This window comes from Saccostrea cucullata, unplaced genomic scaffold (genome assembly GCF_032062105.1).
Source record: "Saccostrea cucullata isolate Sc308-1 unplaced genomic scaffold, CSIRO_AGI_Scuc_v1 ctg1138, whole genome shotgun sequence".
Lineage (NCBI taxonomy): Eukaryota > Metazoa > Mollusca > Bivalvia > Ostreida > Ostreidae > Saccostrea > Saccostrea cuccullata.
Genome location: NW_026938083.1, coordinates 74,613 through 91,895, shown reverse-complemented (window position 1 = coordinate 91,895; position 17,283 = coordinate 74,613). Strand labels below are relative to the sequence as shown.

General features: G+C 34.2%; 2 protein-coding genes and 1 long non-coding RNA gene across 3 annotated transcripts in view; 2 read left to right on the top strand and 1 right to left on the bottom strand.

Moving 5' to 3' along the window:
* The window catches only part of LOC134249399 (uncharacterized), a 36,454-nt gene extending 21,798 nt beyond the window's left edge, over positions 1–14,656 (top strand). Inside the window, exons 2-3 of the long non-coding RNA XR_009988267.1 lie at positions 12,681–13,134; positions 14,504–14,656. This is a non-coding gene — a long non-coding RNA (uncharacterized LOC134249399). The remainder of the gene's footprint in view (positions 1–12,680; positions 13,135–14,503) is intronic.
* LOC134249398 (splicing factor, suppressor of white-apricot homolog) overlaps positions 1–17,283 on the bottom strand; it is a 43,157-nt gene that overhangs the window by 25,002 nt on the left and 872 nt on the right. The gene's annotated exons all lie outside the window — the stretch shown is intronic.
* Positions 84–7,511, top strand: LOC134249394 (uncharacterized). Its single transcript, XM_062731759.1, has 6 exons — positions 84–367; positions 1,610–1,754; positions 3,462–3,824; positions 4,076–4,340; positions 5,225–5,337; positions 5,604–7,511. The coding sequence occupies exons 1-6, from the start codon at positions 170–172 to the stop codon at positions 7,091–7,093; spliced, it is 2,574 nt and encodes an 857-aa protein (XP_062587743.1). The 5' UTR covers positions 84–169; the 3' UTR covers positions 7,094–7,511.

The window sequence follows — 17,283 nt, the reverse complement described above, 5'->3', positions numbered from 1 at the left end:
GTTATCCATTACTTAATTTAAAATTGATCAGCGAGAGCCATACGTAAGTTTTTTTTCCAACCGAAAATACCCGATTGGCACACTTCCGCTGTTGCCCGGATGTAAATAACGAAGGCGAAGAAGAAGGCGCCATTTTAAAAAGAGAAGTAAACAAAGTCATGCAGTAATAATGTACCCTCGAAAGCGTGGTCGCTACCAGGTTTACCTTGCTGATAAGTCTATTCCAACTCCCAATGTATCACTTTGGCGAATGCAACGAGAATCAGACAACTCTGCGTCGAAAGATGGTACCCCGGAAGATGTCGACAATTGGTGTGATGACCCCGGCGCCATCATCGATGCTTTTCATGAGAAATCATTCAACAAGGTTAGTGTTCGCTACAATTTATGTACTTTTTTTTCAAATATAAAAAAGTCTTCACCTTTTTTAGATCGTTTTATGTATTGTTTTCTGTTGTTCATTGTCGAAGTTTTCAAACGTTCCTAGTGTCAACTCTGTGACAAGAACGATTTTATTTCCTACTCATGGCTCTATTTATAGCACATCATTTTACAAAAAAATGAGAGAACATGTCAAGAAATCAGTTAATCAGGTAAAAACGTGTTACTACTGATGACAAGAAAAAAATACAACAGGCGTACTTTATTCATTACACCAGCATGCTAGAGGTTACTATGGAGAGAATCACCAACAGAGAGATACTTTTGACTTGGTGCTACCTAACTTATCATGGCACCCTACGTAAAAAATTCTTGCTCTTGAAATAAAAAGTGGAAATAACTTAATAAGTCGTTAAATAGAAGGTACAAGCTTTGAACATTACCTAAGCCTTGTTCAGCAGAGCAAACGTTCGCAAGCGCTCACCAAAATTACTATTGACGGTATAAGGAATTTTGGTGAGCGCTCGCGTACGTTCGCTCTGCTGTACAGGCCTTTAGTGACACAAAACAATATTTTTTTTTCATTATTTGTTTTTAAACCTACACATAAGACAATCTTTTATAACAGCAATAAATTCAACATTTTCAAAATTGAAGCAGAAATCAAAGTTAGTTGTCTGCCATATTTTGTCTTCATTTCAGGAAAATACAGGCATTTTTTTTCAATTGGGACTGGGGCGAATTGCTTGGTATCACATGTAAAAAAAAAAAAAAAGTTTGAAATCATTAAAATTTAATTCTGGTTGTAACGCAGTATTTGATTGGATTAAAAATTTACTTTATATCGTATAAAATGGGTTGCGTACATCACAGTGACTTGCGTCAAATACTTATCAATCCACCTGATGTTACAAGTTTTGGGGCTGCAAATTTTGTACAAATTGGTCATCTTTTTAGAACAATCATCCTTTTTTTTCTTACATCAAATGAATGAAAATTAAATTAGAAGGCCATTTGACAAAGTCTAACACAAATAGTATAGAAATGCAGCTATGTAATATTTGTTATGATTAATGCTTACAGCACAGGGGATGGATAAGCAAATATTTTTTTAAAAATTGAAAAATCATGGAAATCTTAGAATCATGTATTTTGCATATTACAAAAAAAACAGTTGACTTATACTTTTATGAACCATAAATTTTTATAGTATTTGTATTGTTTTTAGATGTTTCAAGATGTCCCTGATGTTCCTGAGCTGTCAGAATGGGCAAATCCACATGAGCCAGACCCAGATGAAGAGTTTGATGTATTCAACAATGAATTTGAAGACGTGAAAGACGATATTGACAGGAATGGTGATTCAGATACCGGTATGTGTTACTTATTTGTCATTATGATTATCATGATTATGATCACTGTTTGCATGCATTATACTGGCCAAAAACTAAAATATATAGGATGGTCACAGTCTTCACAAAAACTCACTGGTCCGAAGACCGAGTCCAGTGAATTTTGAGTTCGGGTCACTGAAATTCAAGAAGTCCAATGGGCTTGTTGATCATATAAATCATACAGTCAAAATTTATTTCAACTGACTTACTTGCTTAAATTTCATAAATATATGAAATAAAAAAAAGAAGCTCGTGTTGTTGAATCCTATTATTATAACCCTATTATAACATGGATGTATTATGTAACAACCGGAAGTAGCTAGTAATTATTAACTAGTATGTAAAATGTGCAAAGTTCCAACAAACAACTTACCAAAACGCAACAAAGGGCGAAAAATGGCTGCATTTCAAAAGTTGAAGTATGTAAACATGTATAAATTTACAGTTATGAAAATGTATTTATTTTATTTTTTTATGAAAGGGACCAGTAAAAATTTTGGTGGGCTAGTATATTTTGAAAATTCAATGGTCCGACTGGCCAGTTAGTTTGAAAAGTTTTCGTGAAGACTGTGGTCACATTAAATGGCAACTTCAGATCATAAACTAGAGGTACTGTGAGCAATGAGTCCACTAAATGATACCCCCGCCTCCCATATGAATAAAATGGCAGTGTCCATGTTTTGCTCTGGTAAAAGAGGAGTTGCGGATAAGAGATGGGTACCCCAAAGCGTAACAGACGGATGGAATTAACAATTGCTATATAAGATACTCTCCCGCTGGGGTATAATAAAAAGAAAGTTAAAGATGTAGACTAGCTGTGTGTAAAGGCATTTTGATGTTATAATGTAGCAATCAACTGGAAAGGCCCAAGCCTTTTTTTAGCTCAAGTGAGCTTTTCTGATCACATTTTTTCTGTCGTCCGTCCGCCTGTCTGTCCGTCTGTAAACTTTTCACATTTTCGACTTCTTCTCAAGAACCACAGGGCCAATTTTAACCAAACTTGGTACAAAGTATCCTTTGGTGAAGGGGTATTTAAATTGTTTACATGAAGGGCCAAGTCCCATCACAAGGGGAGATAATCAAGATAAGACAAAGGTGGTGTCATTAAAAAAATCTTCTCAAGATCCACTGAGAATAGCTGAAACTTATGTGGAAGAATCCTGGGGTAGTGTAGATTCTAAATTGTTCAAATCATGACCCCAGGGTAGGGCGGGGCCGCTATGGGGGTCAAAGTTTTACATAGAAATATATAGGAAAAATCTTCGAAAATCTTCTCAAGAACCACTGGGCCAAAAGAGCTGAAACCTATGTGGAAGCATCCTGGGGTAGTGTAGATTCTAAATTGTTCAAATCATGACCCCCAGAGGTAGGGCTGGGCCACCATGGGGAATCAAAGTTTTACAATGGGGAATACAAGCATCCTGTGGTAGTGTACATTTCAAATTGTCTAAATTATATCAGTGGGGTAGGGTAGGGTCACAATATGAATTACAAAGGGGAAAAACGGGAAAGAAAAGAATGGTCGAAGCTTCTCAGGTGAGCATTGTGGCCCATGGGCCTCTTGTCTAAAATGTAGGAAAAGCACTGAATAATGTTAGTTTGCATGTGTGCAGAAGTTGTTTATAAATGTCAGGTGAGCAAGAAATCAATTAGGTAAAACTAATATATTCAATATGCCTTTTTCAGTTGAAGCTGACAAACCATTGTACGCTGGTGCAACAATTACTCTGGCAGCTAGCATGGTTCTAGTTATCTCATTTGCAATGCGGCATTCGTTAACAGGAGAGGCCTTGGCGGACCTTCTAGTGCTTTTGGACCTTCACTGTCTCACACCAAACTTGTGCATGAAAAGCATAAAAACTTTCATGGACCTTTTCAGGAACTTTAAGGCCCCTCTTCAGTTCCATTACTACTGTGAACAGTGTTTACTATACCATGGGACAGTTAAACAGGAATTCTGCCGTAATTGCCAAACAACGACAAAGAAGCATTCCAATGCCTACTTTCTGGTGATTCCGATCATATCCCAACTTTCTTCATTATTTGCAGGTAATGAATTGTTCAATTGTTACAATTTCTCAATAGAAAATAACCAATAGCAAATACACTCTCAATATATGAATGAATGGGTTAATTTGCTGGAATTATTTAAAATTTCTTTTAAAAAATTGAAGCTTTTGAAAAGTTGGCTATAGTTTTTTTTTTTTTTTTTAAGTTAATTAATTCTTTGGTATTGCACATTTTGTATCTTTTCCAATAGTTATGTTCGTTAAAAGCTCAAATGTAATTTCTTATTTTAGATGGAACACTTCTGCAACAAATTTGGGAATACAAAGCCTCCCAGTCAAAGAAGGATGATGGGATGATTAGCGACATTATGGATGGAAAGCTCTACCAAGAAAGATTTAGGAAAGATGGGTATTTCAAAGGAAGTACATCCCAGGACCTTGGAGATCTCCACATTTCCCTCCAGATCAACACTGATGGTGTTTCCTTATTCCATTCATCGACATTCAGCATATGGCCGATATACTTTATTATCAACGAACTCCCACCACATCTAAGGTAAGCCAAACAAGTTTTGGAGCTTCATACTACTTGCAGGGTTTGACACTAAGACATGTGCAACTGACCAGTCTAGGGAATCAATAGTCTGGTCATACAACTTTTTCCTAAGAACCAGCTAACGACCAAATTGACTGCTTAAATTCACAAAAATGCCTCTTTGAAAAAGAAATTAGTTACAAGATCCACAGAGATTCTGTTCAAAAATCTCAGCCCAAAGCCTGTTACAACTGATCACTAACCTTTTACTTTGAAAAAAAGGGAAAACACTGTCATATTTATGAAACGTAGGTGAATTAGACCAAATGGGTCTTGTTAAAATATCTGTAAAATCCAAATTTCAGTCCTTGAAAAAAAAGAACAACCTAAGAAAAAAATTTCTAGTTTGTCCAATTGTATACGGTAATTCTTAGTGAAAAGCAAGGCAAAATACCATCAACATTTTTAAGCCATCAATTTAGTATAATAGCTTTTGTATATTATAGTACTTAAATTAATTCATAGTAGATATTTCTTATAATTATTTAATTAAAAATTTTGCTGAGGCCATAATATTTATACTCATGCTCAAATGTCCGGATGAACCCGGCTCAACTGGCTTTGACCCATTGAATTGACAATGTCTCCTTTAATGTATGATTTTACTATTTACTTCATTAACATTGCATATTAGAATAAGTAAATTTGTATGTTTTAACAGGACTAGTGATTTGATTGATTTATGATATTTTTCAATTACTTTTCTCAGTGAAGCAAAAAATAAACATGAAGTTAAATATGGTCTTGCTAAACATGATATGTGGTCATTAGACACAAAGGACAATACATACACATATTTTGTTAAATATTATAATACATGAAATTCATGAATATATTTATTTCAGGTTTACCCGGAGCAACAGAATTTTTGCTGGAATGTGGTTTGGGTATTCTAAGCCAGACTTCTCTACGTTCCTGAAACCCTTTGCAGAGAGTTTACACGAGATTTACCATGAAGGTATATTATAGGGATTCATTCCTATTTTTTTGTAATGAAATTTATTTTAAATGATTGATAAAAGAAATATGAATATGAAAAATCATATAATTATTGACACTTGGAAAGTCTGTAATTCATCATTTTCAATTAACATAAGTATTCAAACTTTATTTTAGCCTGCAATTTGTTTAAAATAATTTTTTTTCACTGCCTGATTGCATGTTTTGAATACCAATTCTTTTGCTATTATGTGAAGTATCTCAAAATATTATTCAACTTTTTAGGACTGGAAGTTAACGAACAGAAGATAAGGGGCATCCTACTCAATGGCGTTTTTGACTCCCCAGCAAGATGTCTCTTCATGAACATGGTTCAATTTAACGGCTTCCATGGTTGTCCTTATTGCTATGTCCGTGGTGAAACTGTGCAGACGAGTGAACGGGGCCATACTCTTGTCTATCCATTTGCTATGGACAGTCCAGATGGACACTCGTTGCTGCGTACCCACTCATCCCACACAAGAGATGGAGAAGAAGCAGAACGCCTGAGGAACTCTGTGAATGGTGTTAAAGGATTGACTTGGTTTTCTTATGTGCCGAATTTTGACATTGTTCGTGGAGTGGCGGTGGATTATATGCATTGCGTCCTTCTTGGTTGTGTCAAGATGTTATTGACACTTTGGTTTGACAAGTCTCACAAAAACGAAATTTACAACATTTCGTCCAAACTGCCAGAAGTGGACCGGCGTCTCCTCTCCATTAAACCTCCAAGCTTCATTACAAGACTTCCAAGAACTCTAGCAGATGTTGCCCATTATAAAGCAGCTGAATTGAAAAATTTTCTACTCTACTACAGCCTACCATGCTTATTTGGATTGTTACCAGAGGACCAGTATCACCATTTTTCTCTGTTAGTTTATTCCATCTTCTTGCTGCTACAAGAAAAGATCTCTACACAGGACCTTCTGCACTGTAAACGGATGCTTATGGAATTTGTTATTAACATTCCTGTCTTGTACAGTGATCGCCAGTTGACATCAAATGTTCACCTACTGCTGCACTTGACAGAAAAAGTTGAAGACCTTGGACCGCTGTGGTGCTCATCATGTTTTTATTTTGAGGACTTTAATGGACAATTGAGACGCCTGTTCCATGGTACACAACACATCGAAACACAGATTGCATTTGCTGTCAGTGTCCATCAACAACTACCAACCTTAGCACAGGCTCTGAAGTTCGGCAGCAGTGAACAAGAACTGTTCAAGAAAATGATGGAAAGGAAAGGACACTGCACAAGTGAAATAATTTCGGATAAAGTTTCTGTTATTGGTGCGTACAGTTACAGGGAGTTAAAATTGGAGGAGCGAGAAGCACTTTTGGCTTTAGTAGGACACTACAGATCTGTGTGCTTCTTTAAAAGACTGCTAGTACATCAACAGGTTGTGCAATGCCTTGAATATAAGTCAACCACTAGAAGAAACAATGCAATTGTTCGTTTTAAAGAAGCATCGTTTGGAAGGGCTGAGACTTTCGTTAAAGTAAATATTGATGGCTGTGGTGATTTGTTCGTGGCTGTGGTAAGGATTATGGACAGAGACGATGCTGTAACTGACCATCATCGCAGTTCGTCATCCACTCACATGGTTCAATTGAAACCACCTTCACACCTGCAAGCAATCCTCGTTCAGGACATTTTGGATGTGTGCGTCTGTGTAACTTTGAGTGACGATCGTAGTTTTGTTTCCACAGTTCCCAACAGAGTCGAACGCGAGTGAAATGTGAACTCTGCAGTGCACACAAACATTTAATGGTCTTATTGAAGTCACCATGCAAGATCACTTGGTCGAAACATCTTTACATACCATTATCTAATGATTTATAAACAATTTTTATAATGTTTATATCATGTTTTTGATAGACTGGATGCATTTTTATTTCTAAATTGATAAATGAATGTGACATGTATTTGTGCTTTTAAAGCCTTCATTTGAACACAAGTGTATGTTGATTGGGATTGATTAAAAAAATGTCATTTCTTGAGCACGTTTTCAGTTTATTTGTTAAGGACAGAGAAGACATTCCTCAAGAATATTTAATTTTTTCCAAGACTTTGTCATGGAACAAATACTTCTTTAATATGTTTACTCACAAGAAAATTGAGGTACCTTAATTACCAGGCATTTGTGCGAGATACCAAATGATGGCATTTCTTAGGCTTAAAAAAAAAGGTTGTATTCTGTAACTTTCCCCCCAAAATCAAGGATTGTTTGGTTGGGAATTCTTTTTTTTTTTTTTTTTTTAGCTTATCAATGGCCAAACATCCCTGGACTGAATATACAAGTTGTTATATTTACAGTGGAACCCAACATGGCATCCAAATGACTGCCTAGCGGCAGAAAACAAACTTCAGAAAGTTGTAGGGGAAATTGTTGTTACAATAATGATTACTCTTTATATTTAAGGTAAAATACTAGGTTGACATATTTTATGTCTCAATTTAAGCTACAACCTAATTTTTTCTTTTAAGAAATGAAATCAGCTGATTGATCAAACCCAGTTTAGCCATTTGTCAGAGAAAAGAAAATTGACCTGGGGATAGGCCACTAAATTTGAATGGGTCGGTCAGTCGGATTACTTGAAATTAACATAATCACATTTTTAGAGTTTCAAGTTTTTAAAAACAATAAGAAACAGGTTTAGAAATCAGAGAGTGATAAAAATTAGGTATAAATTAATACATTATGAAGATGTACAAACAGAAATTTGGGGAATGGTATCGTCTGACCTTAGTAAGTACCCACAGTGTAGTTGTAAGTGATTGGCATATGGTAAATTTTTAACATTCTCAGGTTCATTCATGAAATGCAGAATATAAAAAATATATGCACCCAAAATATATTTTGCCATGTTTTTATACAATCACTGCATTTATTATTTTTAATAAGATACACTTCCAGAATTTCTACCTTCCCAGTGCATTTTCTGATGAACGGCTTGTTAATTTTGAGAAAGAAAATGCAAAAAACTTGTACATTTATACTGGTTATATGCATCAAAATGGCTAAGTCCAGAAAAGTTACATTTTAGTTATACATGAAAATGACAAAGTCCAGAAAAGTTACATTTTAGTTATAGGCGAAAATGGCAAAGTCCAAAAAGTCACATTTTAGTGATACATGAAAATGACAAAGTCCAGAAAAGTTACATTTTAGTTATAGGCGAAAATGGCAAAGTCCAAAAAGTTACATTTTAGTTATACATGAAAATGACAAAGTCCAAAAAAGTTACATTTTAGTTATAGCTGAAAATAGCAAAGTTCAAAAAGTTACATTTTAGTTATACTTGGAAAAAACTAAGTCCCAAAAAGTTACATTTTAGTTATAGGTGAAAATGGCAAAGTCCAAAAAGTTACATTTTAGTTATACTTGGAAAAAACAAAGTCCAAAAAAGTTACATTTTAGTTATAACTTTTTTGTACCTAAAAGCCTAGTTATAACTAAGTTATACTTTAGTTATAACTTAGTTATAACTTATTTCGGTATGGGTATGCGTGCCACAGCTCCTATATAAAAATTCAAGTCATTACAGAGAATGGCTCTTAAAATGTGTGTTAATGCAGGTAACTTGGTAACATTAGTTACGCACGGGTAATTAAAACCATGGCCCACGTGTTTTGATTGATGAAACATGTAGCATTGACTATTAAAACAGCTTTTTAACAAATACAGGTTATTATCTGCTGATTAGAATTAAAGTAAAGCGTGATAATTAAAATAGTTGAATGACAAGTACTACTCGTAATTACTGAAATGACCATGTACTGCACGTACATGTATATAAACCTATCGCAGTTTATTCTCAAATTTTCAAATAAAACATTGAGATTATTGAAAATTTATTCACTGTTTCTTGAATTCACGGATTTATGAACACCGTTAATATAGCAAATATAAACACCGCGAGTTATTTTCCCTCTATACAGTAATTCAATATACATGTATCTATAAAATACCATAAGGATATGTAGGTCACTGTGACCTGAAATTTTCTGAGAAATCAAGATGTGTTTATTAACAAAGATTGATGATTCTAAGCCAATAAGTACCTGAGATATTCAAAAGGTCACCATGACCTACTTTTTGTTCGACATTCTCTGAAAACCCAAGATGCATGCATCAACGAACAAAGTTTTAATGATTCTAAGCCAATAATTACCAAAGACACTTACGTAGAGCCTTAAAATGTCACATGTACCTGAGATATTCAAAAGTATGTCAATGTGACATACTTTTTTGTCGACATTCTCCGAGAACCCAAGATGCATCAACTGACACTTAAGAATGATGATTCTAAGCCAATAAGTATCCAAGATACTTAGATATAGCCATAAATTGTCACAAGTAGGTCACTGTGACATACTTTTTGGACGATGTTCTCCGAAAACCTAAGATGCATAAACTGACAAAGTTTGATGATTCTAAGCTTATAAATTACCTGAGATATTCGAAAGAAGATCAATGTGACCTAATTCTTGATGGACATTCTCCGAAAAACCAAGATGCCTCAACTGACAAAGTTTAACAATTCTAGGCCAATAAGTACCTAAGAGATACTTAAATTTAGCCATAAAATGTCAAAAGTAGGTCATGGTGACCTACTTTTTGGTCGACGTTTTCCGAAAACCCAAGATGCATCAACTGACAAAGTTTGATGATTCTAAGCCAATAACTACCTGAGATATTTAAAAAGTCGGTCACCATGACCCTTGAATAAGGGCGTGGCCCTTCATTTGAACAAACTTGAATCCCCTTCACCTAAGGATACTTTATTTCAAGTTTGGTTGAAATTGGCCCAGTGGTTCTTAAGAAGAAGTCGAAAATGTGAAAAGTTTACAATGACGTTGACGAAAACAACAGACAATGGACAAATTTTGATCAGAAAAGCTCACTTGAGCCTTGGGCTTAGGTGAGCTAAAAAGGTTACACACACCGCAAGACACACACTGCATAAATGGCCATAACATTAACTCTATGAGCCTTTGGCTCATAAGAGCTAAAAATACATTTGGCTTTTTAAGGTCACACGCAACGTAGTTTGAACTATATAGGGTTCTTGACCCTGGAGTTGAAGAGTTCCACTAAATGAAGGACCTATGTGCAATACTTTTAATGTCTATATATGGATTAGTACACGTCTTTTAAAACAAATTTTGATGAAAAAAAAATCTAGAATTTATGTTTTGTAATTTTTGTACATTTTTCTTTGAATAATGCAAAAATTTTCATAATTTGATATCTTTTCAATACCCCTGGTAACACATGCTGATTTTTTGTCTAAGAACATGTAATGGCATTATAAGTAAAAAATTTAAAATATCTTAAAAAATTATCAGTAGGTAAGGTACCTTGCATATGTTCCTAAGACTTATATAACTTTTATGGTATTAAATATACATGTATATCTTGTCCATTTCAAAGCAATTTTCAGTCAAAAGATATCGATTTTATCAATTTATAATAGATAGTTCTATATTTGGGTTATTTTATTTTTCATTTTACTTGAACATAAAAATCGAACATTATGATTGAAATTTGATACTTATACCTGATCACCAATACAATTTATATTACACCAGCAGCCAAATATTCAGCAACTGAAACACTGCACTGTCACATATACATACAAAGAACAATGTATCTTATTGTTGTACTCAGTAAAAAATGAAGAAGGAAACATTATTTAATAAACATAGTCAATGGTAGCAGGGTATTTTCTTTTCTCTTCACATATTGGATAGCAACATCCCTCTTGGTGGCTCTGTCCAGTGCAGGCTCATGACATTCTGCTTCTTTCAGAGATTTTTAGTTTTAATTACTATGTACCTTCTCACTACAGTACAGGTACAACTAAACAGAGAACCCGAGAACTCTAAAGAAACTTAGAGAACCCTAATGATTTTAAGTTATTTCTTGTCCATAAATGAAATATTTATATTTGAAATAAGCAATATACTGTATGTGTGAATATTTATATTTTAAATAAGCAATATACTGTATGTGTACTTTAAAAATTGGGCTTCATCTTTAAGCAGCATTGGCGCAGACAACGATGTTAGTGTAGCGAGTATGCGAGCGGATCTAACATCTAATTTTAATTAGATTGGCAAGTTGAGAGAGATGAAAAATTGGCTATGAACCCATAATAAAAAAAAGTTATATATATGCCTAGTCTTTCTACATAGAAATAGATTTTAATCTAAATCTCCGATTCTTCCTCCCGAAATTACAAGAATATTTTTCGTCACTTCTTTATACTTCGTTTTGAGAAAAATCAAACAATGAGTTAACCTCAATTGGTATCATTAAGTAAGTCGTACCTGTATTCTTCACTTTGTTGTATGCAGTACTTTCATGGTGTAATGCGTATCTATGATTGCTAATGCGTAATTGTACGCTATATTTTAATTTTCAATGCGTATTTTGTAAAATTTAATGCGTATTTCTGCAAATATGCACCTTATCTAGAGCTCTGATGCATTGACTCACAAGGTTTGATGATTCTAAGCCAATAAATACCTAACATACTTAAATTTAGCCATAAAATGTTGAAAGTAGGTCATCGTTACCTACATTTTGGCCGACATTTTTAAAGACCCAAAATGCAACTACTGACCAAGTTTGATGATCGTAGTTCTGAAGGTAATCAAAATATGCATTTCAAACAATTTGAAAACAAATGCCAACAAAATTCAAAAAGTACGTCACAGTGACCTACCTTTTCATAAATATGTTTTAAGGTCCAAAGACACATCAAATTACAAGATTTGATGGTTCTAAACCTCCCAGTGTCTGAAATAATAGGATAGAATGTTTTTAAAAGGATTAGTCATAAAGTTCAAAAAGTAGGTCATGGTGACCTACTTTTAAGTTGACGTTGTTCAGGGACTCGAGATGCATCAACTGACAAAGTTTGATGATCATAGGCCTAAAAGTGTCCAAAATATGCCTTCTAATCAATTTGAAAACAAATGATCACAAAATTTAAAAAGTAGGTCACAGTGACCTACTTTTGAGTTAACATGATGTGAAGTTCTAAGATGCATCAACAAACAAGATTTGATGATCCTAGTCCTTATAGTAAGCAAAATATACATGTTTTTATCAATTGTAAATTTAGGTCAGCCTTGAAGTGACCTTGAGACCACGCCCTTTGCCCCAGGGTAATTCCCCGTGCAAATTTTAATCTTCAACATATCCTGATCCTTGTGTGTAAGTTTGGTGAATAAAGTGCCCCGCCACAGCATGATACGCCCGTCAAATATTGTTCAATAATCATAAATTGGTTAGGATGCAAGAAAATCAGGATTGAGTTGCTCAAATCACTGGTTAAATTTGACCACTGGATAAGTTAGCCGTTGGTTAAATTCTGTATCCACTGGGTAAGTAACCACTGGTCAAATATTTGTTGCTCAAAATAAAATTAGCCTCTGGTTAACTAACCACAGGTTAAGTGATTTAACCACTGGTTAGTATCCCACAATGCATTACACTTGTCCAGTTGTCAACCAAAAACAATGGCTACCATGGTAAATATCAAATAAGTAAATAGTGAGACGTTTTAACGTTACATTATATAATACAACCGTATGTGGAGAAGTGGAGAAATATCGACATGTAACAGTATCAAAACTAAACAAACGCTTTAGTCGCAAAAAGTAAGGAACACACAAGTCAGCTGGGATTATTCTTTGCTGAAAATTCAAGTGGAGGATGCAGTAACTGTAAACACATAGAATAGGAAAGGATTAGCACCACAGGTCAGATGGATAGAATGACTGCAGACACCTAGATGCTCGTTAAGCTGAACATTAGATCTTAGTTTTACAGAAAATATTTTAAAGAGAATACCTACTCAAGACAGCTATAATTACGAGGCAAATACATCAATTTGTATCGTTTCATACCTAAATAATAACTGATTGGTGTCAGGACACCTTTACTGTTTACACCATGTAAACGTCGTCTGCTATTATTCGAGGAAATTCGCACTTGTTGTATTATCGCTTTTATACATACCTTGACAGAAAGATCTGTCCAGTGGTTTGTCAAATATTTCCAAACAAGAAATAACTTTCATCACATTTATATAATCCTGCATTACAAAGCACTAACACTGTCTGAAAGTGGGTAGCATTTTTTTTAATTAGTACAGAAAGGTCTTCGTCGAATATGCAAGTAGATATAGCGAGTTCGTCACTAATGCATTTCGCTCCGTACAATTAAATTTTGCAGTGTAACTAAAATGCATTTGTAAATTCGTGATTTACTTTTATATTATTTTAATTATTTGTAATTAGTCTTAATTATTTCATTTAGAACCCCTCAGTTATATTATGTTTATTTATAGTACAGATACCCGTTGCTCCTTGTGAGCAGCCGCTGTGTAACTTATGTAACTGACCCAGTTAAGAGCGTTGCTCTTCGTGAGCAACCTACTTTTTATATATATAGGGGAGTAAAAGTTTCTGGGTAGAATAGAACAGTAGATGCATAGGAGAAGTATAATAGATACAGATGTAGAGATAGAGTTTATTTAATTTGGTCAGTGCTGTTCGAGGATATTTCATTTTGTGCATTCTGTTGGACTATTAAAATTTGAGATCATGTAAATAAATTGTAAAACGATAACCAGGTGCTTTCACTGGAGCAACACTTTATTGAGGAAGCATGGATTAATTATTAACTTAATTCCACTGGATTAAAATATTGTGTGCCGTTTACCGCTCGACGGCGCTACACATTATCCCAAGTGTATTTTATAAATACAACACCTTTTAATATTAGCATCAATACATGTAGAAATTAGATAAAAATCTTTATGTAGATATTGATAGCATATGCATCGGAAGCATTGTGAAAGTAGAGTAGCTAATTGAGCTAATTGAATGTGGGTGGGGGTGGAGGAGGGAGGGGCTAAACCAACAAATTAAAACAAGGTAACCCCAATTTTCAATGCCTACATAAAGTCTATCTTTGCAATTCTCAATTGATTTTAAATATTGATGTATGGTAACCAAAGAACAATTGATCTTTATCCATTATTAGACCTATATGCAAATGACCAACAATTTTATTCATTTATAATTTTTACTTAAAATATACCTATAATAATTATTTATTTTTCAGCAAGGGAAGGCCGCCTGATAATATCCTTTGTAATGCCAACAGATTAATCCTTGAAAGAACCCATTTAAAACATTTCTGCTGACGATGAAGACATAAAAACCTATCATATCCCTGACTGTGATGTTATTCCTGCCTAATATTGCAACAAAACCATGTCAAGGCGACCATAATTTGATTTTTAGTTTTACGGATCCGCCGACTCTAAAAATTTGCATTTCAAAAAAAAAATAAAATCGGAATTTTTCAATCCGCTCGTGTCAAACCTGTGTTTTACAAAAGCAAATCAGTCAGAAACGTAAAAAAACACATGTGCAGAATAGTAGAAGAAGGTGAGCTGTCAACTTTGGTTTTATCGAGAGTCTACCAATTCTGAAACCTCCCAATCGCATGTCTCTCTTTATTTTTTTTTATTGCTGTTTCTACCGATTTCGAAAAAATCCGGATTTTTTACCTTCTTCGATTTGTAAAATACCGACAAGTCAAAACAAAAATGGCTGTCATGCAGTGTTTACCGGTAGCTAATCTGCTTATTGCCACTGATAACAGGTAATAATCAAGATGTCAACTGTGCTACCAAATGTAATTGCAGTTCTAATTGCTCATTATCCTCATAAAAAGTGTTTTTTTTTTTTATCAAAGACAGAGATACCAGATGTGGAAATTTTGCAAAAAAGGACGGTAAATAGCGATATGAATTTTTTTGATACTTTGCTGCAAACAAGTTTATATGCGCCTAAAACAAAACAATTCCTCCATAAATAATACGGTGATCAGGAAAGACATAAACTATAGTACTTTATTATTAATTTAAAGAGGAAATGAAAGCAAGTACATGGTAACTAATAAAGAGTCTGCAGAGGGAAACTGCGGATTATGAGATTCAGTATCTTAGCAAATCCTACATCAACACCAGTATATAAAAGCCCATGAAACTGCAGAGCAACTTGACAGTACCTGTAGAAGACTTAATTGAATTTATGTAGCTAAACAGGGTAATAAAGTTTCTGAATTTCAAAATATAATATTAGCAGATTGGAACAGGACTACAATAATGCTTTGATATCATATGTACTAAGAGTGAAAAAAAGAATGCAGGATCTAAGAATCCATCTAATTCATTCTCAATAGATTACACATGTAATTTTTAAAAATGTTTAAAGTTTTAAGTTTGGCTAACAGGTACTTCCAATTCCTTCAATTTCAGATCTTTATTAAATCCAGGAAACAGTTGTCTTGCTCCTTATAATGAGAAAAATCCATTCATCCATCAGTTAAAAGCTGGAAACTCAGACCGTCTGCAGAATATTATTAAATCGTTTAATTGCCAAGTTAAACTTCGATATTTACCCTGAATATTATTCAAATGACATTCAAATGAATGTGCAAACTATACAGTGAAGAACATAATTAAATTTACATACATGTAATTTCAAATATTACATGGTACTCATATTAAACAATGTTTGAATTAAAAGTTGTCATTTTTATAAATAACAACATTTATACAAGTAATGTGTATTAATGTAAAAAAAAAACATATCTTTTAAGTTGTTTATTGTTTTGTTTTATACTACAGTGAAATGTGTGACTATATTTATATGTGAAAAAGGTAGTTGCTAGAATTATTTTTGTCTTTTTTTTTTTTTTTTTTTTTTTTTCGTCCTCCGACTTGACCTTTCTTGAAAAAAAATCCGTAAAACTAAAAATCAAATTATGGTCGCCCAACTTGACTTTAAATTACTGCATATGTCTTTTTAAGTATTCATCAACATTAAATTCTTGATTAAAATATCTATAAGCCTTTGTTTCTTTTGTTATCCCCCAAAATTTACAACAAATAATAATTTTCAGTCATATTTATCCACTGGTTAAGAGACTTAACCCACCTCTGTGGAGTGGCTAACTTTAGCCAATATTTAACCACTGGATAGCAAAGTTAACCAGTGGACAAATTTTGAGCAACAGAATTTAACCAACGGTTAAAAGTTAACCACTGGATACGAGATTTAACCAGCGGTTAACCTTAACCAGAGTTTTGAGCAACCCAATCCAGAAGCTAGCTATATGACATTCCAGCTCTAGAGCTCGATGCCATAATAATGTGAAAAACAATTGTAAAATAAAATTAAGTGTTAAATTATTTCGATAAAAAACGTTTTTGAAATTCAGTTGGGATCGGGATGTCATAAAATATTTCACCGCCTAATTTGTTACGTTGGGGGGGGGGGGGATTTCTATAAAATAACTTTCTAATTGACTTTATGTATAGAATATGATTGATTCAGTAAAAATAATGCATGAAAGGTTTTAGAATTCGCCAATTAACCTCAAGTTCTCAAGGGTTCTCTAGAGTTCTCAATTGTTCTCTGTTTAGTAGGACCGCTTTAATCATGGGCAGTGATAATCCGAGATTCCTCTGACTCTAACCCCCGCTTTTATATTTTGACTTGTGCGGGGGAGAGTCAGAGCGGACTCCATATTGAAAACTGGGAATCTGACGAAACCACCTGGTATCGCTGCTCTGCCTACCTTTTACAACTTTATTTCGCGGAGCTAACTCCCGAGACGCGAGAAATCAGTAAAATAATTATTTTCCTACTTGTTAATTGTCATTAAAAGGATGCTTCCACCGTTTAAACAGCCCTATCACCGACAAATGAAGCATCACTTGAACTAGGTCGCCTCCTCGCCATTCGACTGCTTTGCGCATGACGTCAGCACACAAATACACAAAATTCCAGTCAGTTTGAAAGTAACACGTGCTCAAACCACGTGTGGGG

Excerpts from the sequence above, each read along its gene's own strand:
- LOC134249394 (XM_062731759.1), top strand. The coding sequence starts at position 170 with ATGTACCCTCGAAAGCGTGGTCGCTACCAGGTTTACCTTGCTGATAAG. Across the intron at positions 368-1,609 it reads ATGAGAAATCATTCAACAAG|ATGTTTCAAGATGTCCCTGA; the intron begins GTTAGTGTTCGC and ends TATTGTTTTTAG. Across the intron at positions 4,341-5,224 it reads GAACTCCCACCACATCTAAG|GTTTACCCGGAGCAACAGAA; the intron begins GTAAGCCAAACA and ends TATTTATTTCAG.